The sequence below is a fragment of the Tyto alba genome, unplaced genomic scaffold (genome assembly GCF_018691265.1).
Source record: "Tyto alba isolate M040663 unplaced genomic scaffold, T.alba_DEE_v4.0 Super-Scaffold_33, whole genome shotgun sequence".
NCBI classification, from domain to species: Eukaryota; Metazoa; Chordata; class Aves; order Strigiformes; family Tytonidae; genus Tyto; species Tyto alba.
The window spans coordinates 12922272-12948568 of NW_024881308.1; the positions used below are offsets into that span (position 1 = coordinate 12922272).

A 26297-nucleotide genomic window follows, 5' to 3' on the forward strand; every position below is an offset into this window, starting at 1 on the left:
AATTAGGCTTTTCCTAGTTCTACTGTTTTTTTTACGGTTAACTAGGCAGGTTTATAAGCTAAAAAGAAAGTGACACAGTTCAACAGCATATACTGGTGCACATGTCAGGAATTCGGTCAGGAGTTGCATTTGTGACTGAAAAACTTCTCTTTTGGAATAGACATACATTATTTTTCCTCATTTTTCTTTTAATAAGCCAAATCTGATATAAAACATGAACACGGGTACACTCCTCATCATTTTAGGTAGCAAAACTACAAAGTACCAAATCTATAAGAATCTGTGAAAGAACCTGTGTGTTCCAGTTCATTCGCAGTTGTCATTTAAATAAAAGAATGCTCTCACTGTCATAGTCTGGAATTTCATTATAATAAGCACCAAAAGAGAAGAATTTTCTTCATTTATGACTGTGCAATCCTATGGCTACTGGTGATAACACAGTCTGGACTGGTATTTGCAAGTTGTGATAAGGCAAACAGTCTGATTTTTATTAAAAAAAATGATACACATTGAAATTCTGTAAAAGTCAGTTGACCAGCTGATCAATGTCTCGGCAAGTTCTCTCAATCTTTAATAAATTTTAACTGGAATCTTATTAAATGTGAGACAATAAGCACTGTGGTTTTATTCTCCTGTCAGAATTGCTTGTAGACAGAAGCGACCCCGTCAGCAATCAGTAATGAATGATAAGTATCATATCACTAATCCATATAACCTAAATATTCAGCATCCCCACTGGCACAGTATGTTTTGCTATACCCAATATCTATTATTTCTACTTTAGAACTAAACTCCTGTTCTGCTCTGCAAGTCAAGTATTTTACAATGCTTACAAACACAAAATTGTTAACTTCCTCCTGTTTTCAACTCCTAGGCAGCAATTCGGAAAGAACTAAATGAATACAAAAGTAATGAAATGGAGGTACATGCATCAAGCAAACATTTGACAAGGTCAGTTTTCCAGCTATTTATTTCTATTGCCTGCCAAAAACAGTCTTTTTGAGACCTGAATCGGTAGATTTTGCTCTTATATGCTAGATATGGGAGAAGAATACGCAAAGGAAAATTTTAAAAGAAAACAAAGGTATTTCTCTTCCTGTTCAGAACCTGGCTTTTCTGATGTTTCTTCTGATGTTTTTTTTTTCTCCCAGACCTTCTCCAGAACATCACTCAGCTTGCATTCCTTGAAGAATCAAAAGCTATGACAAAAAATTAAATGTAGAGTATGACACAGAAAAGAATACCATTTTTTTTTAAAAGTAGATGAACAACTTAGCACACTACAGAAAGGGCTTTGAGTACTTGAGTGTACAGGGAGTGCAACGTACCATATCAAGACATACATAATGCCCCTAAGTAATGCACATGGTCTGGCTGGATGTGTTATGGTGGATTCAGCCTGCAGATTTCAGTGTCCCCTGAATTCAGGCCCGTTGCTACTGGAAGGAGCACAATGTCCTGAGCACACTGAGCAGCAGTCCAGCAGAGCTGGCAGGAGAGAGAACAGGTTTGGACTCTTGGCACTCTCTGAGTGGTTGGGCCAGTGTGAACCTAGTCAAGCTAGTGCTTGCTTCATGTGCCAGCAGTGATGACAGGTGCTATGTTTAAACAGGCATTAAACCAGTAATTTCCCTTTCCTAACAGGCAAAAAAAATGTCAGAGGCTGATTCCACAGCCACTGTTAGTTCCAAAAAGATGTTGGAGAAAATTGAAACAGCAATTATTTCCTACAATTTCTATTAGGTCTCTTGAGCAAACCAAATTCCTCTTAAAACACACTTTTAGGAGTTGCTGGGAGCACAACATACTCTTGCCCTGTCAGGGAGCATTCTCAGGTGTGCTTGCTGCTAATAGAAGTTGCCAAACACTGGACTAAGGAACTTGATGTGCAGTCTTGTGTTGGGGAAGGCTCACTTCATCAGGGCCTGGGCCCACAGGCCCCTGCTTGTTTCTGAACTTGGAATGAATTCCAGCTTAACTGATCTTAGGCTGCTCAATGAAAAGGTGGTCTAGGCAAATACACAAGTCAGAACAGGACTCAGGCTTGGTGTTTATGGCAAGATATCACTGCACTGATAGAATGAAATATAGGGGAAAAAAAATGGGATGGCTGCAGTTTAAGTCTGAAAGTGAGATATACCTTCTCCAATTGAAGCTACCTGGGGAGTTTAAGTAGATTATAATGATAGATTTTGAAATTTGTTCAGGATATTAGAAGTAAACAGGCTTACAATTTACAATTAGTGCTAAGGCATTACAAAGTATTGGGACTTTAATTACATAACTCAGCCAAAAGAAGCAGCCTACAGAGCAAAAGTATATTTGTTCCAGACAGACTCTTAAGGCTATTGTACATTAAACCAACAGTATGTCCTCATCTTTTCCAAAGCATCAGCTCAACATTGCTTAAATCTTACAAAATAATAAAATCACTGCACAATAAAGAATATTTCTACCAAACTGTGGCTTAATTCCTAAAAGAAAATAACCAAAATCCACCCCACACCTATATTTGCACTTCCACTCCCAAATAACTGTAAACTGTTTAGACCAGGCCCTGAGGACAGTAACTGTACTACAGTCATGGCATCCGGGTGGAAATGGGTTGGTGAAAATTAAGACTTAAGGTTGTTAATAGTCTTCGAAACTGTTACTGTAGTTTAAAAAGAATGAATACCGTTTTTTTTTAAAAAAAAAAATTTTTTGTTATCTAACATAGAATTTTTGACAATTGTGTATAAATATATATATATAAAATTTCTTTTAATTTCAAAGTGGTCTGAAAAATGTCTCTTATTTCTCCTAGATTTCACAGGCCATAGAAATTTTCTTCTGAGAAGAATCTGTCTTTACTTTTTGATATTGCTGCTGAACACACATCAGGGAATATATAAGTCTTTCCCTAAAGTTCAGCACTGGATACCTTGATATTTATGTGAAAGGAGGACTCTGCAGATGAAGTCTCTGCAGCACTTACGTACAGAAACACACACCATAGATGTACTTCGCTCTGAAGTCAGAAGAGCGATGGCCTGTGGAGTGGGATGATCTGCTGAAAAAGACTGAAGTAAAGCTACTTGAAGAACCTACTACTCTCCTTTAACACTTGTTTCAAACTGTTTTGCAGTCTATCTTGGAAAAGGAGATGTTGTGCATGTACAGGCTTTACCATTCCAAGGCCTCTGACATAAATGGACATGACACACTGTCATTCAGTATTACGTTGAGAAGACATTTTGAACTTACCACAATTAGTTTGTAAAACACTTAAGTTCATGTTCTAAAAACTAATTTAATGTATTATAATTTCATTCTTTTTTATATAATGTCTAACAATCACAGCTGCAAGCATTTTTGATTCCTGTTACTTTTGTTCTTTAATTAAATGACTACTTATTGCAGGAAATGAACACGTTTCCTAAAGCTCTTTTTTTTCCCCAGGGACAGTTGGGAAGGGAAGAGATTACAATTATTATGCACCGGATCGTATCGCTTCTTTAACAACAAAGATTCTTCAAAAGGATGATCTTAACTAAGGTTTTCCATCTTGTGGAATATCGACATTTTGGACCAGATTCTAACCAGCATAACGTAAACATCAGTCTACAGTAGTTGAGGTTCTGGCCCTCTAGTGAATGACAAATAAGCTCATTGTTATTCTAATTCAAAATTACTAAATTTGACAACCACAGACATGTAACAATGTACTTTGATATTTAGCAAACAAATGATTTTAATGCTTTATTGACAGTAAGAAGAAACAAGTTACTAAAGGCAAATAGAACTTGTAGGAATAAACGTAAAGCCAGACATTCTAATAATGCTTGACATCTAGAAGCATCTGAGAATTCTACTCAAAATACTACTAAAAGGAAAAAACTTAGGACAAAATATATATCCTGTATCTGTAAAGTATGCCTGATGAGACGGCAACAAAATGGCACATACACTCACAAGACAAAAATGTCTCTGCAAGAGTCTTAAATGCTATCCTTTTAGGAAGTCATTCAATGTTAAAAACTTGAAAAAGGCATTCTTGGTCTTATAGCTTTGTTGAGATGATCTCCATGAAGAGAGAAAATAATAAAGAAAATATGGTATGTAAAATTGTTTGTATAGACTACTGCTAAATTGCTGCAAGATGGTGAATAGAATCAATGCAAACAGTGAATGGATTAGCTTTCAATTCTCTTCTGCTGCTCAGTGTGGGGATGAAATAACAAACACAGTGCTGTTTTTTGGATAAACTAACTTTTAAGAATGGAAGGTAAGAACATACAGTGCAACACTTAACATCTATGTCAGTAAGGACAATGCTAGAAGAAACTGAGGAATCATGAGAGATGTGGTGCCCAGGACCAGCAAAGCTTGCTAGCATTGTTGTAGCTAGGTCTAATTTTGTATAACTTTTTAATGTTTGACTTCTGTAGCTATCAGTTGAAGACCTGAATTACCCAATTACTTGATCCAAAGATTTTTTTCCCCGACTTACTGCAATTTTATAACTTGCTGGCTTTTCACAGAAATATGTAACATTATAATTAACAGTATGTTAAAAGGCTAGTTATCAATAATTTTAATTATTATGAATAAAATACTATTAATTCTAAACAACAATATATTGATAGTCCAGGTGTAATACACAGAAAGGGCAAACAGAAAGGAGAGAAAAGTTTCTTCAGCAGAAGAACCATTTTTAGTTTGAAAACAGTAGATGACCCACTGTTAACTACAAACTTAGCTAATAGCTAATAAATTAAAGCAACACTCCTAGTTAGCAGCGATGCATACTTTCACTGGTAATAAAAATATTGTATAAAACACATTAAAGTTAAGTTGAAAAATATAATAAACAGAAAAATATTTTAAGGGTAACAGAGCAGCTTTCAAAATTTAAAACAATGCCTATGAGCTGTATTACTAATGTGACTTAACCATCTTGTATTTATGCAGCAATATACTGTGCTTCTTCCCTGTGTCCTCAGCATCCTTCATCACAAGCATCCCAGCCTTTTTTCTGCTTTGGTCTGGTAAAAGACAGAAATTGTGACAAATTCAGAGCCACTCACGATCACTGCCAGTTAACTACCATCAGCTTACTGGTGGCCAGGTCTGTCAAATTGTTTGGAGCCTGCATGCGTTCACTGGGCCGTAAATTGTGCTTGGTTACTGTCGGAATTCAGGACAGCACCCACGGAAGGCATGTTTAGCTTTGGGAGGCTCTTGTGCCACTTCTTCCCAATGGAAAAAAGAAACAGGCCTGCAGTGCACTATTCCAGTCACTGCATTTCAGTGATTTCAGTGTCTGCTTTGAACAAACCCTGCATTTTCCTGTTTGCAAACTGAAAAAAAAAAAAAAACAACAAAAAACACCAAAAAAACACCACCAGCCAAAACCCCCACAAAATACTCAAGGAATCTCCCTGTGCTAAACTTTGCCTTTGTGAATACTCCCTTGTGATATGCTTCACATTTTTACATTTGTTAAATTTGACTGCACCTGCTCAAAGTTGTTAGAAGTTAATGGGGTGGGGTAAAGACTGACAGGTGGACAGTAAAATATCATACTCCTATTTTATCATGAGTCCTCACTAAATATAGCAGTTGTATTATTTTTCCAATATGCACTCATGGTAAGAAAAGAACGTGGGCCTTGCAGTGCACTTTTTAAAACCTTGAACAGTTAAGAGAAAAATACTGTTTCATATACAGGTAAAATTCAATTAGACCAGTAAAAAAAGTTTAACATCTCATGAGGTCCATCTAGTGGAGATGACAGTGAACACAGGCTCGGAAAAAAACCACAAAAATCAGAGGCTCAGAAAAATTGGAAAAGCATTAAGTACACTTATGTAGATGGGATCAGTGGACCAAATTATTTACTGGCAACTTCAATATAATAATTTCCAGAGACAACACAGCCTTGTGTTTTTAAAATTAGTTTACAAGAAATATATTTCACTTACAACTATTTGTATTTACAATAAACCATCTCCCATCAATGAAGTCTAAGAACACCAATTACTCTGCATTCTATTCTCAGTGCACACTGGATAGAAATCTATCACATCCATTTCTGATCTAAGAAGCTGTTTTTTAAAGATAGTATTTTCAGTAAGGATAAAAGCAATATTTTTCACAGTCATAGATTAATTTAAGTTGGTAAGAACCTAGGTCATTTTTGAAAGTCATTGGGTCCCACCCCATGCTTTGAGAAAGACAAACTTTGAAATGGTTGCTCAGCGAGTGCTGAGTTCAGGCTACAATCTATGAGCACAGACTTTTCTTTTTTATTTAACGTCAATATTAATATAAAGATAGAAAAGTAATTTAGAAATAAATAGACTTCCCCTTTGTTTTTGGACCTCTGTCGAAGTTTTCCACCTTGAATTTTAAGATAGAGTTAATTTTAAGATAGAGTTAATTTTAAGATAGAGTTAATTTTAAGATAGAGTTAATTTTAAGATAGAGTTAATTTTAAGATAGAGTTAATTTTAAGATAGAGTTAATTTTAAATCGTGCCGTTTTCCTCTCTAAAAATAAACTTTTGGAAAAGGTTACTCAGAAATAATGCAGGATAAATCAAAGATATATGAGGTATTGGTAGGACAGACAGATTGCATGGGCAAGCCAACAAAGAGTTAATAAAAAGAAACTGGTTAAGTATCACTAAAGATGCAGATAGAGGTTCAGCAGGGTGAGGTTCAGCAGGTGAGGTTCAGCAGGGAACTTCTAGATAAATATTTTGAAAAAATGATTGTTGGGTTTGAAGCAAATCAAATCAACATACCTAAATAACTGTCAACAACTTAGAATAATGAAAGCCAGTCTATGAGACTTTTTAAAAAATACTAGACAATAATAATAGCAATATAGCATAATAGCTGCATTCAGAACTAGCAGGAATGAAAATAAGTAAGATGTATTATCTGAGTGGTTTCAGTATGAAAATAAGAGATATAGTCTGAGTGGCTTCAGTAACATGAGAAAAAAAGTCCTAGAACACTACTGTAAGTGAAGGTCTCTGTATTGACAATAAAAGCAATATTAGGAACACAGAAAGGAAATTTAGGAAAAACAGGAGTTCAGAGGTAGAAAGGATAATGGAAGAAATGACAGAGAAGTGTGTATGATGTTAAAGACAACCAAAGGACAAAATAAGAGGTATAACAGAATGTAAAATAAGGGCTGTAGAGTATTTCAGTTGTGAAGAGCTGTTACCCCAAAATTAGCTAATATATTCTTTTGAGAGCTCTGTGATCATAATATCAGCTACAGACAAGCACGTACTCTCTTCCACCTCGCTCCAGAAGCTGCGAACTTGTGTTAGTGCAGGGCTGAGTGAGCTCTGGCTCCTGAGGTGCTGGGAGTGTTAAACTTGAGTCAGTTCCATGGTAGAGAGGCAGCTCTGCGTGTGGTAATGCAGGCAAGCTCCAAGACATGCCCATTCTATGAGTTATTCTCTACATCTGCTACATCTACATCAGCTGTAAGTTTTTAATTCCCATTTTTTAAAAGAACTTAAATGAAAAATATTAAAGCTATTGTTCTGAACTTGAAAATTTTACAGTATATACATGCAGGATTGCAAGTTAAACAAGATTAGAAGGTTTCTAAGGAAATATAAAATGCAAGGTAGCTTTTTTGTAAGCGAATTAAGAGAAATACTAGTTTAGAAATTACATATCATAAATATTCAGAAGAAAGCTTCTAGCTGATACATGGCAAAGGAGAAGTTTAAATTCTGACTTGCTGGTTGTTTTCTTAGGAAACCTTATGAAATCAAGTATATGGAATAGATTGTCGTAGTACATAGGCTGTATTTCTGAGCTACAGATAGCAGACCCTCTTGGTGTCTGTTGTCTTACATTAAATATTTGCACAGCAGTAAGTTTTATTTGACTGACATGCAAATATGTATTACCGATTTAAAGCAAAATAGTAATATTTTTAAAAAAAAAAACAAAACCAAAAAACCAAACCAGAGGCAATATATATTTTTCTCGAAATATTTAATACAACTATTTGCAACATAGTTCAACCACAAGTGTTTAGAGCTTTGTTTTCTCTTAGAAACTCCTACTGAAGTCTAAAACCACAGACAAATAGGACTGAGATCAATACAGGCAATTTGATCCCTAAATAATTTCTGACTGTATTCTGGATCAGACAAAAGGGGTATTCTATACACAACAGACCCAAAACATAAGTTCAAAGTAAAATTTGAAGTGATTTCTCTGAAATTCACTTAAATAACCTATAGAAATTGTTAAAGACTTCTTCAAAAATAGTATGTGCTAAAACTCCAAAAATTTACATATTGCATTTTAGCATATTCAGTAAAGTACTTCCAAATCTCACATATAAAAGAAGTCTTACCCATAAAGATTTTAATATGGAAAATATGCTTTCATTACAACAGTTTCCTTAAGTGTAAAAAAAAAAGTTGTCAAGTTTAAAAGTTGTCAAATTTTACATTATAAAAGTGTGTTTATATTCACCTTGAATTTCAGGAAGGTATCTGAAAATATTATTTCAGAATTCTATCTTCTGATTGAAACAATGTCTGCAATCCTCTGCGAACATTACACAGTTCTTCTTCTTGCTGTGCAAAAAGCATTACATTTATCACACACTTTAAGTAAAATTTTTTTTTTTTTTTAGTATTGTAATTCTGGTGCATAATGTATACTGTTAACATAACAAGTATGATAGTTTTCTTTTGCACGTCAACATTCAATGTATTAAGACTCAGAACTAGAACAGTATACCCGTATCTACCTCCTGCTTACCCAAATAAGGTTTAAAGTATAACACGTCAGCGATACTTGGATTATGATTTATTTTTATTTTTGATAGAGGAGTAGAAATTACAATTTTTAGTAATTCAGCGTGCAAACAGCTATACTTAATAAATAAAAATGAGGACAAGATAGATTCACTTACCATTTCTTTAAGAAGTTTCTCTTGGAGTCCTTTTATGTCTTCTTTCATCAAAAGCATCTATAAAAAAGATACTGAATGCATCTTTTCTGCTCACAATTTGTAACCCATTTTCAAGAAGAGAATTACATCCCTAAATGGTTTATAACTGAGAGATATAGATGCACATACATCCATCTGCCTAAGGAAAGTGATGTGTGTTTGACATTTGTTCGTTCTTGGATGATTAATACTGGTGAACAAAGCCACAGAATACAGCACAAATCTTGAAGCACTTTTCCAGATAATTGCACACACTTTCTAAAGGGTGAAATCTAGGCCTAAAACACCGAGTATTGTTACATTAAAGGACGTTTTATGACCACGAAAAACTATATAAATACTTATGTGGTATTAATACAATGCTGAGGATAAAGACGTTCTTTGGGAAAAAAGTCAATACGGATATCTGCTGGTAAAATTGAAGAATTATTAAAATCAAGAAACAAACAGAAGCTCATCATACCTCTGAAGTAAAAATACGTTCTTCATAGTCAACAGCATGGTAGATATTCTTTTCAAATGAAGTTTTAAGAATCTGAATTCTAAAGAAATAAAAGGCAGTTCAAACAGCTTTACTATGTATGAACTTTCCACACATATAATGAATACATCCCATTATTTGTAGTCTATTTGTACTTAAAAGCATGGATAAATATTACCATCATTATTACTACTGGAATAGGCTCTCTGGTATTTGGATAAATTTAGATGGAGAATAATCACATTTTTCCTATAATGTAACATTTTCATCTCATTGTCGCATTTCATCTACTAGCTCTATTTTACAGGAGAGAGAAATTGCATTGAGACTACCAGTTGGCTTAACTTATACCTCAAATGAACAGAACACAAATCTCGTCCTGCAATTAATGAAGCCTACTAACCTCTGTTGCTCATTTTTCATGTATGTACTAAAAGTAAGCGTATGTTTTTTCCAAAAGGTCTGGAAAGAAAAATATTAATAGAAGATAATCAGTAGGAACTAATATTTTCTGAACTAAAGCTAGTATCTAATATGAACAAAGCAACCTACAACCACAGACTCAGGACAGAATGGGTAGAAGTGATCACAGAAACTTGAAAAAAAATAATAAGCTTTGCTGGCAGGATGAGGCACTTCAGGAATTCTACCATCATGGAAGCAGTTTCAGCAAATATCTGTTCTATGTAATGTTTTAAAAAACATTGAAAAAAGAATATGCATAGCATTTTCATCAGACTTTCCATATAATTTAAGCTATGCCTTCAGAGTAAAGAAAAAAAGCGAATATAGTCTTGTGTTTACGTGAATATTTGTGTATTGATTTTTACACTACAGCAAGTAGCAGACCCATATTGCCAACTGGCTCGTCATAGAACACAGCAAATCAAGTTCAAATGCCTACAGACTGTTGCTGAAACACAGGCCAGCTGAAAAAAAAGGGTCATGAAGTGGAGTAAACAGTCCATTAAAAGTAGTAGTTTATTCTAGGAAGAAAACTATACAGTGGTGATCTAAAGTTCTTAGAGCATAGCATTAGCCAATCCTAACACCTCAAACTCATTACCTGAAATTTGACCCAACTTTAACCAAAATGATACAGACTTTTAAAATCAGAATTAGTGATCTAAAGTTAAAAATTATATGAATAACCTATGAATTCCTTAAGAATTAGCTTTTTTCCATGACCAAGCAATTAAAATACAAACCGAGAATTCTTTTTCCATGTTTTTCAGGGACTGAGAATCTTTTTCAAAATTCTCAAGTTCCTCAAGGAGAGCAAAATGGAATTTGTCCAGCTGCCTGATCCTACCAAAACACAATGAGTTACTTTTAGAAAGTATTCACTGCATTTTAAGAGTGTTTTAAAATAAATCTTCTGTTACAGACCTGCATTCATGAAGCTGGTAAATCATTGTTGTCAAATGCTCATGGGCAGCTCTTAATGATTGCTTAGTAAAATGATCCATTTTCCGTGAGCGGCTCTATGAGGATGTTTCAACATTAAATTCATATTATTTTCACTTTAGGAAAAAACCCCTTTAGTATGCGTAGTACTGTAATTGCTTAGTATCACAGATCATACTGAGCAAAAAGCTTTTTTTTTTTTTTCAATTATCTCCTTATCCTTTAAGGAAAACCTTTCTGTTAACAAAATGTAAATAAACATGCGTTTATGTTCTTGATAAAATTCTACCTAACTTAATTAGAAGTACATTATTTGAAAAATATATTTCTCAAAATGGAGGAAGCACACATGGAATGAATGATGTGAGCTTAAAGCCTTCTTAAGATGAACAAATGCATTATTCAGGCTCATGTTTTCCTTTTTCCAAACAAATTTAATTCACAGGTTTGATAATTTGAAAAAAATCAAATGCAGTACGCTCATTCCTTTAGATACATAAGCTTGAAACAACAGACAAGAGAAAAACAAACAGACCTAGGAAGAAAAATCTTTGGAGAGTTAGATACATAAAGGAACTGAAAAAGGCATAAAAGGAAACTTAAATTCTGCAATTTCTTCAAGTTTCATGCACACAGCTATTTTCATGTCCTTTTAAGCAAATTCTGTGGTGTAAGACAAGCTATTATTCATATGCATATCAACCTCCCCAGACAGCAAATATTGTATATAAAATGTCTTGCCTCAATTTTCTTAGTACATTCTTTTTGGAGCTTCTGACATATACTGATAGTTGAACAACCAGGTTCCCAGATTTCCCCATCCAAAACAGACAGATCATTTACAGATATAGTAGACAGACTTTCAGACACTGTAGAGAAGTAAGAAAAGATAATGTCTCAATATTCAGTATGAAAAAGTATCCTATCTAAAGTTACAACAGCGCCTAAACCAGTTCTTGTTACATACAGATTAATTTTAGACATTAGATGGCTGACACCAGTTTCTATTTTCATAACAATTTTCTGACTTTTTAAATAGATGTAGTTTTTAAATATGTAGCATTTCTTTTTATTTCTTTTTTTAAACATGTAAAATGCTTTTTTACAGATATTATCATTTGTTAAAACTTTAATTGGTTATGTTATTTTAAACTTTTGCACAACTGTAGTCAACTTTCACCCCAAAATTAACCTCTGTAAGTAACAGCATCATCTGTTTTAAATAATTTTCTAGGCTGTAACTTTGTTCTTCTCTTTCCTCTCTTTTCCTCCTCTTTGCCTGGTTCTGCTTCATCAGAATTGCTTTCTGTATCACTGCGGTCCCTTCGTTTGAGAAATGTCTGTATAGTTGGTCCTTTAATAAAGACGAAAGCAATGCTTAATTTTAGGATTATTTAGAAAAATGACATGGGAGGATAAAGAAGACTTTATTACCCCTTTGGATCCAAACTCTAGGAGCGTGTGTCTTGTCTTTAAGCTTGAGAACTATATAAAAATTAATAAGCCTTACATTTATGGAGGGCATGGTCAGTAGATATGAGAACTTGATGTAAATGAAGAGGATTTCAATGGAACACAGAACATTGACCCATGCAAGACTTGCTCCTTAAAGAGATACAGCATAAGCCTTCTCTTGATAATTCCATTATCCCCACCTTTTTTCCAGTATCAGTGAGGATGCTTCCAACTCTTTAAGAGTGCAACTAACTCTTTACTGTAACTTCAATTTGGAGCCCAATTTTGTTTTTTTGGGGGGGTAATTAAAACAGAGAAAAATGAGAAAAAGAATAAAAATGGAGTAATATTGAAAACATAGAAAACAAGATTTCAAAAAAGAAAAAAAAAAAAACTTGGGCCATATTCTTATGTCAAATAAACATTTTGCTTAACCTTTAGCGAGACACATAGGAAGTCTTTTGCTTTAAATTAGAAGTTTGTACCTGACTCATGTATGGGGCCATAAGGTTCTTCACTCCAAGACTGTACTTTACTTCCACTGGAAACAGACAATGGAGATGTTGGTATAGAATCCTAAAAGAAAAGTCACGGATTTATTAGCTTCCAAATTAAAGCACTTTTAGAAGTCTTCATCAGAAATCTGCACTTATGTTGCTTTACACTAAATTAGGGACATGACCACAACTATAGTAAGAAAAAAGCCGCATGAAGTACTACCAGGTCTCACCAGATGACAAAATAAATAAATTCTTCACCATGTTAATAATTAATTTTAGCAATAAGTCAAATGACCAGTAAGGTCTAACAGTTTCTTGCAATAGGACACAAACAAAATGATCTCTTAAAAGAGTCCTTAGTGCTTTTTTCATCACAAAAAGTACTTACGAGAAGTGGTTTGAAGGTGTACAGCAGTTTTTATCTGCCAATGCTACAATAGTGTTGAGTAGTACATTAATACTAAAAATATGAAAGCACTTCATCTCAAGAATTCTTCCATGCAGATGTCACAAGTCTTTAATTTGTGAAAACTAATTTATTTTTTATTGAAAGTCAAGAAGAAAATACTCCCTATTATTTTTTAAGATATTAATTATAACTGACCTTGTTGGGATACAATTCTTTCCTTGAATCCATATGGTAAACAGTTTCCTACTTTATCTCAAATACTTAAAAATTAACAAGTAGCTTTTTCCAAGCAGGTCACAAGTCAACATTGTATGTAGGTGTTTAACATTAAGAAAGATGCATTTCCCTTAAACCTCACCATCTGTACAGTACATAGAATGGACGAAAAGCTGCAGCTCTCTTCTGAAGAGCAAAGGATTTAGTAACATACCTCTTTACTTCTGGTGATAGGTTTAGTGGTATCTTGTAGTTTTCCTTTAATAGAAAGTGTATCTGAGAAGCAAGGTTTGAAACTTTCAGCACCTAGAAAACAGTTACTTAATTGTCAGCATGAGGAATGAAAGTTAAAAAAGGTAAGTCAAAGCCCCATATTGCTAACTGTTCCAACTCTAGGTATTTGCACGTCTCAGATGTGTGGAATTTTACTTTAAGTTATGGCATACGACTTGCTGCACTTACACATTTTGCACTCTCCACACTATTATAGCAGTTACCAGATTCATTCTAACACTTATGCATTGCACTTCTATATTATGGTGATGTCAAATAACTGCACCAACCTATAAAAGTGTTAGTGACATATTAATACACTTCCTTAAATCATGTGATACACAATGAATTAGGGGCTAGCTCTTATTTTAAAAGCATGAAATAAATGTTGAATTGTACTACTGTGATAATCCTCATTTAACATCTAACTTTTGATACAGTATTGCTATAAATTAAAAGCCAAAGTACTTACATCTCAGTGTCTCAAGAGATAAAGGGCTCTCAGATGAAGGCATTTCAATTTCCTTTAGCTCTGCGGAATTTTTTGATTTAATCAATACTTTATGTACGTAGTTAGCTACTCTCTTTGGCTCCACAGATACAATATTCTGGAGTTCCCTTTGCTGAATACCATCCTTTTTTTCCCCATTCACATGTTTCTATTCAAATACAAAGTTCATATAAACATTATTTGTAAACATAAGGAAGTGCACATATATATGCAGGTAAAGAGCATATTATCTATACGTACCACTGAAAAAGCAGAAGGTCCAAAAAGGAACATCACTAGAAGTATTTAAATTCGTACGGATATCAGGTGTTCTAATATCAATAAGCATTGAATTTGTTTAATTCAGCACCCAAATTTATACTCCTGTGAACTTCTTAACTATTGGAGTCAACTACCTTCAGAACTTAATCAATGAAGTTTACAGACTTATCCATGTACACTGAAATGTTATGCTAAAAGAATGAAAATGTTTTAGCACCCAATGTAATTGATGAAAATTTACTAAAAATCCTATTTGGATATTCAGCAAATGTACTGACATAAACTCTATTGAGTCAGCATTTTCTATTGTACACAGAATAGGCACAGTGTTGTCAAAATCACATTATCTAAAAGAACAAAATTTGGCTCACTAAAACCTCCCATTTAGTAGACATTTTCAAAATACTAAGTTTTTTTAAATGAAGGACACAGTAGTTCTGTGCAGCAGAATAAATAAGAAACTGAAATAATAAATATATTATTTATTATAAATAATAAATAGAAACCAAAATACTATTATGACTGAGAAGATTATTTAGGACTGACTTTCTTAGCAACTAAATACTTATTATTAAAAAAGGGCATTACTAGAAATAATAAAATTTATTTGAACTTGCTTGTGTTGGGCACTTAAAATTTAGAACTACTAAGTACAAAGTAGACCAGAGTTTGAAAAACATGGCAGAAGTGGATTTTTAAGAATTAAGTGCAACTGTATACCTGTATTTTTGACTTCTCCTCCTTAGAGGTGCATGCTGAAGATTTCCCTTCACTCTCGGACTCTGAACTGGAAGGCTCTTTGTAATTTTTTGCTAACGCTGCTCTTCGAGGTCGTTTTTGTCTGGTGGTTTGTTCTATCGTTTCATCAGTTTTTGAATTCTGCTTCTTACATTCATTTATCTTTGGAAGAATAAAAACATCTTCAGTTAATATCAAAATGATTAAATACATAAGGAATAAATGGATATAAAATAAAATACATAAGAATAAATGGAAGGTAACTTGGTTTAATTACTTGAAATCCATTATTTCAGAACAACTAAAAAAGTTTAACTTTACCAAAGCTCAGAGTCCAACCATCAGTATACAAAGCATTTTGGGAAGGTAACTTTGCGCTGTGCCCTATCTACAGTGAATCAGAAATGTAAGAGTCAAGAAAGTGAAGCAGCAAAATAAATGCCATTTCTGAACTACAGCAAAGCTGAAGTGGGTTTCCAAAGCTTGCTCTCTGAAATATGTGCACATTTAAATTAGACTGTATCTGGTTTGAAATGGAACAAAACCAAAAGCCTGCAAAGTGAGCAGGAACCAATATCCCTGATCATCACCTCTGAACTGATCACCTTAACCGCTACACTAGAATCAGTCTTCTTTTATATCTGTCCCCCTTCTAAATCATAACTACTGCCACTCTCTACATAGCAGTCGATATTCAGAAACAGAGTAAAGCATGTTCTCACTGAAAGTACCCCACAGACTTGACAATAGAAGGGATCTAAAATGTAAGTGCAATGCCTCTCAGACTAGGAGAAATTCAAATCCTTGCCTCCTACTCTCCCGAAAAGCACCCTATGCAAAATGCACGCTTTCCTAGCCTCCTCGTCACCAGGGCCAAATCTGTTAGTGACTCCTTGGGTTTCAGACGCTCTCCATCTCATGCTATGCAGTAGTGGGACCCCACCTCCTCAAAGTAGACACTTTGGACTGCTTGGGTAGAGCTGGGGAATTTTGCTACTAAAAAAAGGACACATTTTAGTAAGTAGACAGATTCAACATTGAGCAACTGAAGCCCTCTTCAGTTTTGATTTACATGGACTAACCACCACCGTCAATACCTACATGTGATGATCATAATTTTGTACTCATAATTTACACTGAGTATGTGTAAGTAGCTTTAAGCTACTAACATTAAATAGATTTGAGTAATTATTGTACACTCTGAGACACCAAAGATTATTCTAGAGGGCAGAGAGGAAGGGTTTGGGTTTTTCCAGTTGTTTTGGTTTTTAAACAGTGGTTTGCAAAGACCTACAACAGCACATTCCATTAACATGTTCATAATCACTTGTAATTTATTATACTCCCAACTTTAATATACCTAGAATATCTTGCAATTATTATTCTTTCTGAACATCTGTGACAGTTTTGTTTTCGCAGTTTTACTATGTTACATTCATTTAAAGAAATTATCTCAAAGGTATTAAAATTCAATTAAGCACATTAGCCACATGAAAACTCTTGCTGAAAAACTAATGGCATATTCAATGGAGTAGATGGCTATTAAGCACTCAGTAGACATAATCAGTAATTTTGAGTAATGAAACTTACAAAAGCATCAATGTATAATAATCACTCTAACTTGTAGCTAGTATTATGCCTGAAATGCTAGCTAAAGCTACATGAAAAGAATATAGTACCTGAAAACAACAAACTATATTTAACAAATGATGTTGAAACAAGACTGGAGAAATAGCACATATTTATGAAAAATTATTTTAAAACAGTTTCTATAGTGAGTTAAGAAATTTTGAATATGTACTGCAAGTCTAGTTGTAAATTTACACTTACCTTTTTCTTACTTGCACTTTTGCCTTTAGGCTTATCCACTTGGCAAGCAGGTTCAGAGAATTTACCTGCAATACATATAGTTAGAGAAATCAGCAAAATATTAAAATGCTTGACATTTAGAGTTTTAGCTGTAAAATCATAGACTCACTTTTAGGCCTGCAAACTTCCAGATTCAGTAAACTGCTTTCAGTACATTATTTTAAAAAGCCAAAGGTTTTTTGTTGACAACAACCTCTGCCAGTTCCATCCTCCAATAATTTTCCACATTAAAATACAGATATTTTGGAAATTAACCTTTATAAATTATTAGAACTAAATTGAAAATTCCTTATGCTTAGAAATAAGACAACAAAAACATATTGTATCTGCAGCACAGAACATTACATGCTGTACAGTATGTAAATGCCATGGACAAACTTATAGCCACATTCTTAAGAAATACAAAAAAAGTTTCTTACTGTTGTCTGTGCTTATTGGTTTTCCTAAGTTTTTATTTCTACTGTAATCAATTAACTGGGCTTTCGATTTTCTATTTGATTCTTGTAGCCAACTAATGTCTGTCTTGCTGTCTTCACCTCTGTATTCTGTGTCTGTGTCACTAAAGAGATGCTTCTTGTTTTGATTGTTTATAGTCTACAAAAACCAAAGGAGTTCCTAAGTTATTGATTTACTTTTAATATGCCTTTCACTTACATAATTGGTGTTTAAAGGCACGAAGACAAGGAATACTAATCCATAAAAATATCAGCCTTACTTTTTTCCTGCCTTTCACTTCAGTGCTAGTTTTACTGTCATCTGCATTCCTTAATTAGAAAAAGAAAAACCACCTTTAAACAATAAATTTCAAAACACATGTTCTAAATCTTCATACTATTCACATGGTATGTGGATTAAAGACTCAAACAGATGTACCTACTTTTGTTTTCACATCCATTTTGGAAATACCTGTTCACCTTAAACCCTAAAGGATGTGCTTATTTGCTAATGATGATTAAGAATACACAGTAACAGTAAGTCCTTTTACAGGCTGATCATTAACAAAAAGGTACCCCCTTGCCCCCTGCCCCCCATTCAGGAATTTATATCCCCATAGCACTTCACGAAGAGAACTAAAGCTGTCTTAATGAAATGCATTCTTTCCTTTTTATCAGCTTCCCACAGGAAAATCATGAAACAGCCTATGTTACCACAGTAGCTATGCTCACTGCTTGAAAAAACAATAGTCTTCTTGTCATGCATACTTTCCCTGGATTTTCACAATGGAATGCTGGAGAATGCAGACAGTACTATTCTTGAAAATGAGCAAACTAGGACATAATATAACATCCCTACCCTTTTTTGTTTGGATCTTTACGAACACTCAGTTCAGTAACATGCAATTCATGGATCTAAAACCATAAATAAATAAGAAAAAAAATTAAGGTTTTCATTTGTTATACAATTTGAAAAAAATTAAACAGGCCACCAGACAGTAACAGTTAAGGGCTTTTTCTTGTACTCAGCAATTAACTTACAATGATTAATTTCTACCTTAGAAATTACATAAGAACAAAACTGAGCTAAAATCAACTGGACTGACTGAAACTTTCAGTATCTCAAACTAATACATTAGTTTCCATCCACTTGCTTTACTACTTTCACCAATTCAGCAGACTCCTCTAAGCCATAAGAAGAAAAACTGTATCTTTTGTTGTCTTTTGCTTTTATCTTAGCTTGATTTTCTTTTTGCTCAAATATCTGGGCAAAGATGTCTTTACAGTGGGGATTAGAAGGATAGCAATAATACTTTCAGGACAACAGGACAACTTAAAAATAAAGAAAATCCTAACAAACTGTTTTATTCTTGATTCAGGAAAACATAATAACGTTAAGTGGCCAGAACCTTAGGACAGTGTATTTCATTATACATTTGAAAGCGATGTCAAACTTTTTCCCCACTTAGTTCAGCGATATAATTTGAATTTTTAGATGTTAACTATACTTTCAGTAGACATAATTTAGGTTGACTGAGCTCCTTTATATTCTATTCATAACATATCACTTTCAGTTATATTCTTACTCCAAGCTTTATTGTAGGCTCATCAAACCCACTGATGTTAAAGTTGTAGACATCATCCCTGTCAAACAGACACAGAGATCAATTTTGTGACTGAATTAATGAGTATTTCACAAAGGTAAGTATGGGTAATTAGAAATTTTGTTTGAAAATGTTTTAACTACTTACATAATATGACCAGCAGTTACATTAAGAAAAGTAGTGCTGTTCAGGTTTCTATCCTGAACTTCTTCCTATATATAAAGTTAAACCATAAGTCAAATTTGGACTATGCATTCATCCACAGTCATCTTAGAAAGCAAGTTCTTCATCGTGAACATATGATAAAACCTAGCAGCTGCTCAGACTTCCAATCAATTAGCAACAGTACAATATGGCAAAAGGTGACAACAGCTACTAGAAACTTACAGAATTTATCCTTTAATGATATCAACAAAACCTCAGAAATTTTCACCCCAAACACAAAGACTAATTTCTGTGTCCTGGCTATACCCCATTTAAGGATTCTATAATCTCATTCACTGTGCTATTATTCTAAATATTTAGCATTGCTATGTTTAAAAGGAACAAATTCAACTATACAATATGTAAACAGAAATTAATTTGGGTTTCACTGACTGATAGCTGCCTGTAAAATTATTACTCCACTTAATATATAAAAAGTATTTTAATTATATACAGTCAATGAATAATTAACATTAACATATACGGATATTTGACATTCAGTGGTATTTGTAAACTTTCAATTTAGTCTACTAGTTACCACCATATACGTACACATATCTGATATGAAAAAAAATTTCAACAAAAGCAGTAATATGTTACCTTAGAGACACAGGGTTTATTTAAATGTGTCCTAGAAAATAAGGAAACATTTTTTTAAATGCTAATTAGAATATATGCTTTAAAATACTGCTTATATAAATAAAAGCCTTATCAAACAACAAATTTATTCAGGCATTTAAATACAAAACCAAGTGGATTAAAAGAGATCAGCCCCTTTTACTTCTGTGCTCTAGAAAAATTCATTCCAGATCACACAGCTAATACCACAGGTTCTGCATGTCTTCCAAGTCCCTATCCAAGAGGTTTAAAAGGTGATGTAGCATAACTATTCCAGTCCTTTGTCATCCAGTTACAATCAAACATGGAGAGCATGTAATTATATGTAAAGTGGATCTCCAATCACAAGTTCTAGCAAGGTAAGACTAATTCTATTATTTAAGAATTTGTTCAATTTAAACTCTCTAACAGTCAAGTCTTTCAGGAAGAGAGAACTAGGAACATTAGAAAATCTGAAAATTGATGACTGTATCCAAGTTTGACCCCCAAACTATGATGACAGGATATAGACACCCAACATGTGCAGCCTCTATGAACTATCTCAGTTAATTTCTCTCCACAAAATGTGTTGCGAATGAGCAAAAGGACACTGAATAGACTTTCTAACAGTCTTTGTAATTATTGTAACTACTGGAACTATCTGGCTACTAGTTTCCTACTCTTTGGTACAGTAGGGTTTATCAGAATTGAACAAATGATTCAGATGAAAGCTGGACATGAAGTAACTGTAGACAGAGGAGTAGATCACAGACAAAGCCACATGCACAAAAAGAATAAGCACAAAAGTAAATAGCTCACATCTTACCTGCTAAAACCCAAGGAGTCTCTTGCTTTGCTTTTCCCATCAGTCTTTACTTTATATCTGTCACTGATTTTACTAATCAGTGATTTTGTTGCATCTGTCACTTCTTTAGACTTTGTTTTCTATAAAAATAAAGTTTAAGACTCAACTTTGAACCCATTCAACAGAGGGGCGAAGCTGCAAACAGAACTACAGATTCCCAACAGTCACCTATTAAATGTCTTCCATATGTACTAAATCACCCTCCACTGAAAACTATTTTCCTTTGCATTGCCCAAACAGTGAGTAACAAAATATCAGGTTAGCAGATACTTTCTTTTAAATGTTGTGGTTTTGTGTATTATGACATTCAAAGTGAATTAGGAGGTGCATGAGAAGCACAAGCTGGTTCTTATTGAAGAACTATGTTTTAAAAACACGATTTAAAAAAAATAAATTCAGAGCAAATTAATCTTAAACAGGTCACACTGCAAAGGTAAAGAGTGAAGCTGACATCATTTAATTCACTCACTATTAGTGGAAAGTCAATTAAAAATAAGTTTATGACTAAATGGACGTAATATACAAATTCAGAAACACTGATAATCTGACAATTGTCTTGATTGAAAGTCAAATAAACAAAGGTAAGAAACTCGTACCGTCTTTGATTGTTTTGGATTTGCTGTCTCTTTTTTCAAGGCAACATCAGGTTCCTCTCTTGCAAAATCAGAATACAAAGATGTTTCAGACACTCTAACTGAAAGAAATGTTTTAAATGATGTTTCAGCAGTAGGTTAAATATTTTTCCCTTCTGTATTTAAGTATTTCTGTTCCAAATGACTAACACTCTGACCGTTCGCCAAGTATTTTGCAGTTTCCCTCATAGTATCAAATTTCATTTTCATGGTTTTCTTCTCTTTAGTTTGTTTATTTGGAGAGATACTTCAAAAAACTGCATAAACACTTTTTGTTTCAAAGCTCTTTCACTAACAATAGAAACTAATACATTAAAAAAAAATAAAAAAGCAGAGCTGTACATTAAAAATTCATCTGAAACATTTTTAACACTAACAGTTAACAAAGTGTGAACATAACCTGGATGGGACATATGTGCCAATGATGGATTTAGGTTTTGCTTGCCACCAGTTGTTATATTCTTATCAGGAACAGAGCATGCTCTTTTTTTTGATGTTCTGGTTTTATCAAAAGAACTCTCCAAAAGACCAGACAGCCTAACAAAGATAATACCATCTTATTATCAATCAATTGCAAAGAATCTTAAATTATAATAAACATGCATCACAAAATAGAAAAACAGTGGTATCTTGTAGATATCAATGAATTTTACATTGCTAGCTAAGCTTGCTTCCATTGTTTAATTAACCAATGCACTGTAAAATGGCAGACCTTCAGAAACAACATATTAAGTCAACTTCAAAAAGGCAACAATATCCTATGGCCATCATTAAACCTTGAGTCTAGATAACTCTGTGGTGTGTCAAATCTACTACTTTTCATGGCACAGTTCACTTATGTAAATCCGTATGTCATTTGCATTTTACCTTCTGATGTCATCTGAAAGAATTACTCTCCCTGCTACTACTAAAGCTTACTTAAACTCCTACTCCAATCTTATTAACGAGGACTATTTTTATGATCAGATTCACCAATTTAAAGTCTTTGATTAAGATAACACAATAGTATTGTTCATGAAGTAGTCTTAGCAAATACACTTAAGAGTGCTGGTTTGGTGGCATAAGTTTAGAATAAAAAAATAAAACTACAGAATAAAAGTGATCTGTCTTACACAGCCAACAGTTCTTAATGCAACTCCCAGGGAAGACAAGACAATTAAATTCTGTCATCTTCTGAAACTGTGCAACAAAATTTCAATTCTGGCAGTACTTGAAAATATTCCCCTCAAAGAGAGTGACAACAGTGACTTGGTATTCTTTTCCAATACTTACAAATGATTGTTGCTTCTCCCTAGTGGCTGAGAATCAGGAACAATATCTAACGCTTCATCTAAATGAGACATTAATTTGATATCAATTATTATTACCAAATAAATGGACAAAACTAGAGTAATTTTAAAAGTAAGGACTACCAACACTTGTAAAATTACTTGCCTAAAGTTTGCTTTTGTGTGGCCTCAATTTCTGCCTCTTCTAACATCTCTAAAATTTTGTCAGCACACATTTGCTAAAGTGAGATAACACCCAAAAGAAAATATTAGTGTACAATTATAAAGAGTATAACCTCATAAATCTGTATTTTCCCTAATAAAATATAAAATATTTTTTCATTTCATAGAAGTGATGATTCCAGTACCTTTTCAGGTACTTTTGCCTCATTTCTGATATCTGGCTTCTTGATCATCTGTTCTGTTTCAGAAAACTCATTGTCTAGTGTACATCTTCGTCCACTCTAAAAAGCACAGTAACACTGGCAATTGTAATACATAAAAGCAAAAGAAGTAAAACTATCCTAGAAAGTAACACTTGACATATTCTGAACTACATGTTCTATATGTTAAAGTGTTTTTAAGACATGGCAATATTAAAAGATGCTTCAGAATCCCATAGTTTGGGATTTGACCTGAATCTGAGTCAGAAAGACATTTAGAACCAGAAAAAACGTTACTTCAAGGTCTTTTTCGACTGGAGCAGAAGCAAAAATACTTAAAACTGCAGTTCAGTGACATCTATGTAGTTTTGTTCGGTTTTAGTGAATGCCTAATCAAATACACACTAAAACCATGCTATATCCTAAGAACATTAACATTTCATGACTATAGCCATATGTATTACATGTTTAGGAGTATTTCAACACTGCATAATTAGAGATTCTGTGTGTACATCGTTCTCATATTATACACAAAGGAAGAAAAGTGGTTCTCATAAAAGCAAGTTAACTCTGGGATCAGAACTGATAAGTTAATGCTAATTTTAGCTAATTTTATAAGAGTTCAGTCTGGTTTTAGACTTATTACACCTGAAATCCAGAGGACAAGAAAGCATCATGCAATAAAGTAAAACATACTATTTTCTAACAGTGAGTGTCTGACTGCAAAACTCTACCTGTTTAAAATATGAATTAGGAACAAATTAGAATAGGAATTAATGTTATTATAAGTAAAAGACTTAGCTACAGATGATGTGCATACTCCAGTAGGTCCTTGATAGAGGTTCTTTGTTCTGGTCTCATTTACTACATTATTGTTAGACTTTTCAGAAGAGCTCATCATTTCCAAAGGTAATTTAAATCGTCCTTTACAAGGCGTGGCTGAAAACAAACCAGTGACATTAGAGTTCTACCATTTCTTCTATTACAATTACTGTGCTGTCTGTGACATCAGTATAGAGAGTTTTGCCCATGATCACATCTATTCCATAAACTTAAAAAAAGTTGTCTAGTATTCATATCAAAACTTATTATATACCTTTTATAATTTTAGTGATTTCAATTAAGTTACGTGGAGGTTAATGAGCCCATAGACTGTGGATGTCTGGAGGCAAGTAATGCTTTTTACAGATTGGCTCTGGTAGGAAACAGTTGGTCACCTAAAGATTTTATTGTAATATATTTTTATACAGGCCTTTAGCTGTTTGGCATGCATGTGCTGCTACAACCTTGTATCATGCCTATGGACCAGTAGCAAGTGGCCTAGCTTAAAAATTTCAAGTTTAAAGCACTTTATAGGGAGATTTTACAAGGCCTACTTTTCATTTCCAGCTCTGCACAGGATCACAGTTCATGCTTGTATTTCAAAGACAATTTATAGCATATTTTTACTCTGAAAGTACTTGTAAACTTACACATGCTAACAAACGTCAGTGGACTCTTTGTGGAAAATCTTGTAGTTCCAGGAATAGCCACAGATGCTTCAGACACTTTCCTTTTAGAAGATGCAGTTACCTTGAAGAACAGAAAAAAACTTAACCATAATGCACAGATTTAAGGATGACAACACAAGATTTTAGAAAATCTATTTCCAAGAGTCTTTTGACGCTTTTTATTATTTGAATGTTATTGGAATCCAATGTTATTGGAATGATGTTGCTGCACGCATCAATGTAATGTGATTTTTATGTGATAATGCACAGATTTAAGGATGACAACACAAGATTTTAGAAAATCTATTTCCAAGAGTCTTTTGACACTTTTTATTATTTGAATGTTATTGGAATCCAATGTTATTGGAATGATGTTGCTGCACGCATCAATGTAATGTGATTTTTATGCAGTTGCCTTTTTAGAGAAAGTTCACCAAAATACCTGAATTATATGTAAAACTAATGTTTTTAAACTGAGATCAGTGATTGTTGTTTTCTAAATTAATTCAAGAAAGTATGAACAAATCCTGTTGCTTGTTAACAATCAAAGTAACCAAGATAATTCCCAGGAGCTTCTGCAAAGCTATCACATAAGCTATAAACCAGCAGATCCTCAGGAACATGTTTACTAGACTACTGCTAGCAACACATGCACTGCATGCCTGTTGCACACTGAAGACATGGCGGCACAGCTCCATCTTTTCCCCCATCCCTAGCATATCTGTAGTTATTCCCAGTATAACCATCACACTTTTATAACTTCTGAGTGCTTGTGGTGCAGAAGAAACACCAGGCTTAATGAACTGGGCTCCTCTCAGTTAAAACCAGAGAATCAGTTATGCCTAGGAGCAGTCCCATGGAACTGTTATTTGAATAGCCATGATACTGGATTCCTCTTGACAACCACATGATTTTTTGTAATCATAATTCACAGTCTTTGTGAATGCCAAGCCTATAGGACTTGTCTCTAAATACAGCTATTACTATTGCTGATCGTTAGTAAGGCTCCAGAGGCTATACTAGACTTTCACATACCATAAGAGATCGAAGCATGCCTCGAAAACATTTCACTTTAAAGAGCATTCTCAGAGCATAATAAAGAATTTTAATAACTGCATTTTGGTTTTGTCCCATTATTATAGTTTCAAAATACATAACAATGAGAATTTCTTTTTGCAAAGGGATTCATATAGCTCAGTCTCAAGTCATAAGAAAAAGCAATCAATTTTATTAAAACCCCATAAATAACAGGGGTTTAATATTATAAAATATGATGAATATTTAAACTGACATATTTTTGATGAGTTCTTTTCTGTTTTGATAATCCTACTTACCTTGGAGGAACCACCTCTGCATTTTTCTTGATTGTTATTTTTGTTCAAAGTCCTCAAAGTTCCAGGAAGTTGCTGGGTTTTGTACTTCCTGAGTTTCTCCATTTCTTCAGATCTTTCTTCCAAACATGGTGACAACTGACTTTCTGGTACCAGAACCTATATAATATTTTCTATTTTCAAAAATTTTATACAACATTTGTATTTTATTATGTTTCATATTTTTTATTTATAGAAACACAAGCAAAGCAACTTCTTTACCTTAAATAACACCTTCCTCAGTGTATTTTTTGATACACTTCAGCACTTCCATACTTCTAGTTTGGAAAGCATCCAACTTGTTATTTTTGCTAACAAGGATGGATTACCAAATCACAATTCACA

At 33.7% G+C, this 26297-nt stretch overlaps 2 protein-coding genes across 4 annotated transcripts in view; one reads left to right on the forward strand and one right to left on the reverse strand.

Moving 5' to 3' along the window:
• The window catches only part of PHACTR3 (phosphatase and actin regulator 3), a 114869-nt gene extending 110762 nt beyond the window's left edge, over positions 1 to 4107 (forward strand). For all 3 annotated transcript variants that reach the window (XM_042801168.1, XM_042801169.1, XM_033010440.2), the window contains exons 12-13: positions 875 to 951; positions 2807 to 4107. In XM_042801168.1, coding sequence (XP_042657102.1) covers positions 875 to 951; positions 2807 to 2822 — 93 coding nt within the window. In that variant the 3' untranslated portion in view covers positions 2823 to 4107. The remainder of the gene's footprint in view (positions 1 to 874; positions 952 to 2806) is intronic.
• Positions 4108 to 7995: 3888 nt separating this feature from the next.
• SYCP2 (synaptonemal complex protein 2) overlaps positions 7996 to 26297 on the reverse strand; it is a 28131-nt gene continuing 9829 nt past the window's right edge. The window contains exons 16-43 of the mRNA XM_033010439.2: positions 25917 to 26072; positions 24565 to 24664; positions 23913 to 24031; positions 22876 to 22948; positions 22714 to 22771; positions 21842 to 21978; positions 21406 to 21503; positions 20771 to 20889; positions 19948 to 19978; positions 19291 to 19355; positions 19126 to 19183; positions 18690 to 18719; positions 18399 to 18454; positions 17821 to 17869; positions 17525 to 17699; positions 17067 to 17131; positions 15219 to 15398; positions 14199 to 14385; positions 13668 to 13759; positions 12814 to 12904; positions 12066 to 12227; positions 11615 to 11742; positions 10856 to 10950; positions 10675 to 10774; positions 9870 to 9928; positions 9449 to 9527; positions 8947 to 9003; positions 7996 to 8605 (exon numbers count right to left, since the gene is read on the reverse strand). Coding sequence (XP_032866330.1) covers positions 8531 to 8605; positions 8947 to 9003; positions 9449 to 9527; positions 9870 to 9928; positions 10675 to 10774; positions 10856 to 10950; positions 11615 to 11742; positions 12066 to 12227; positions 12814 to 12904; positions 13668 to 13759; positions 14199 to 14385; positions 15219 to 15398; positions 17067 to 17131; positions 17525 to 17699; positions 17821 to 17869; positions 18399 to 18454; positions 18690 to 18719; positions 19126 to 19183; positions 19291 to 19355; positions 19948 to 19978; positions 20771 to 20889; positions 21406 to 21503; positions 21842 to 21978; positions 22714 to 22771; positions 22876 to 22948; positions 23913 to 24031; positions 24565 to 24664; positions 25917 to 26072 — 2694 coding nt within the window. The 3' untranslated portion in view covers positions 7996 to 8530. The remainder of the gene's footprint in view (positions 8606 to 8946; positions 9004 to 9448; positions 9528 to 9869; positions 9929 to 10674; positions 10775 to 10855; positions 10951 to 11614; positions 11743 to 12065; positions 12228 to 12813; positions 12905 to 13667; positions 13760 to 14198; positions 14386 to 15218; positions 15399 to 17066; positions 17132 to 17524; positions 17700 to 17820; positions 17870 to 18398; positions 18455 to 18689; positions 18720 to 19125; positions 19184 to 19290; positions 19356 to 19947; positions 19979 to 20770; positions 20890 to 21405; positions 21504 to 21841; positions 21979 to 22713; positions 22772 to 22875; positions 22949 to 23912; positions 24032 to 24564; positions 24665 to 25916; positions 26073 to 26297) is intronic.